The 1,249-nt window shown below is 67.1% G+C and overlaps 1 protein-coding gene across 1 annotated transcript in view; it reads left to right on the top strand.

The window, feature by feature from the left end:
* Positions 1-179: 179 nt before the first annotated feature.
* The window catches only part of LOC105310404 (kallikrein-11-like), a gene marked incomplete at its 5' end in the record, with an annotated part of 6,410 nt that continues 5,340 nt past the window's right edge, over positions 180-1,249 (top strand). The window contains 2 exons of the mRNA XM_023526716.1: positions 180-336; positions 622-887. Of these exons, the coding sequence (XP_023382484.1) occupies positions 180-336; positions 622-887 (423 nt within the window). The remainder of the gene's footprint in view (positions 337-621; positions 888-1,249) is intronic.

Genomic DNA, 1,249 nt, shown 5'->3' with positions numbered 1-1,249 from the left:
GGGCAGCCAGGGTGGCGTGGGGGACACTCAAAGAGCTCAGGACGGTGGCCACCGACCGGCCGGTAGGGAAGAGTTTCAATCATGCAGCGCTAACGAGACAGACAGCCATCCTCTGTCTCCTCGCCACCTCCATTTCTGGGGGTCCTCTGGTGCCTGACCCCCTCTTTTGCTCTGTCCAGGCCACGTAGGGGGCGAAACCAGGGTCATCAAAGGGTACGAGTGTCTGCCGCATTCCCAGCCGTGGCAGGTGGCTCTGTTCCAGAAGACGCGGCTGCTCTGCGGGGCGACCCTCATCGCCCCCAAATGGCTCCTGACAGCAGCCCACTGCCGCAAGCCGTGGGTGCGGGGGCTGGGGCGGGGCCGGGAGGGGGCTGGAGATGGATGGATGGATGGATGGAGGGAGGGGGGCGTGGGGCTGGGGACGGGCACCGTTAGCATTGACGATGGGGGTCCAGTTGGGGATCCGGTTTGGGAGGGGGCCGGGGCCAGAGAGGAGGATGAGGCTGGCAGCGGAGCTGTGGGGTCCTTCGTCCTCCCGCGTCTCCCCCGCCCCCGCCCCGCGCCCCGCCTCCCGTCTCTCCCGGGCCCCCCCACCCCTGACCGCCGTCTCTCCCACCTCAGCCGATACAAAGTGCTCCTGGGGGAGCACAACCTGCAGAGGCAGGATGGCTATGAGCAGACCCGCCTGGCCACCGAGTCCTTCCCCCACCCAGACTTCAACGACAGCCTCCCCAACAAAGACCACCGCAACGACATCATGCTGGTGAAGCTGGCGACGCCGGCGGTCTTCACCTGGGCCGTGCGGCCGCTCACCCTGTCCTCGCACTGCGTCACCCCCGGCACCCGCTGCCTCATCTCCGGCTGGGGCACCACGTCCAGCCCCCAGAGTACGGGCTCCGCGGGGGACGTGGTGGGGGAGGGGTGCTCGCGCCCGTGCGGGGGACGCAGGCAGCCAGAAGACGAGGTCGTAGACACACACACACACACACACACACACACACACACACACACACGCGCGCGCACACACACGAGGGGGCTCCCAGGGGGTGTCAGCGGTGACATGAGGCGTGGGAAAGCGGGCGGGGGCAGACGTTTGGGCCTCGGGGTCAGGCAGACGCCATGTGCCCTCCCAGACCCGCAGCTGCTGCTTGTAGGACCTTGGGCAAGTGGCCCCGCCTCACTCGAGCTCGGCTTTTTTTCTCCATAAAATGAGAATAATCACAGCCACCTACCGGGGCTGCGTGAGACA

This window comes from Pteropus vampyrus, unplaced genomic scaffold, assembly GCF_000151845.1.
Source record: "Pteropus vampyrus isolate Shadow unplaced genomic scaffold, Pvam_2.0 Scaffold2964, whole genome shotgun sequence".
In the NCBI taxonomy this organism is placed as follows: domain Eukaryota; kingdom Metazoa; phylum Chordata; class Mammalia; order Chiroptera; family Pteropodidae; genus Pteropus; species Pteropus vampyrus.
The sequence above is the reverse complement of the archived record's forward strand: the minus strand, read 5'-3'. Positions and strand labels throughout refer to the sequence as shown.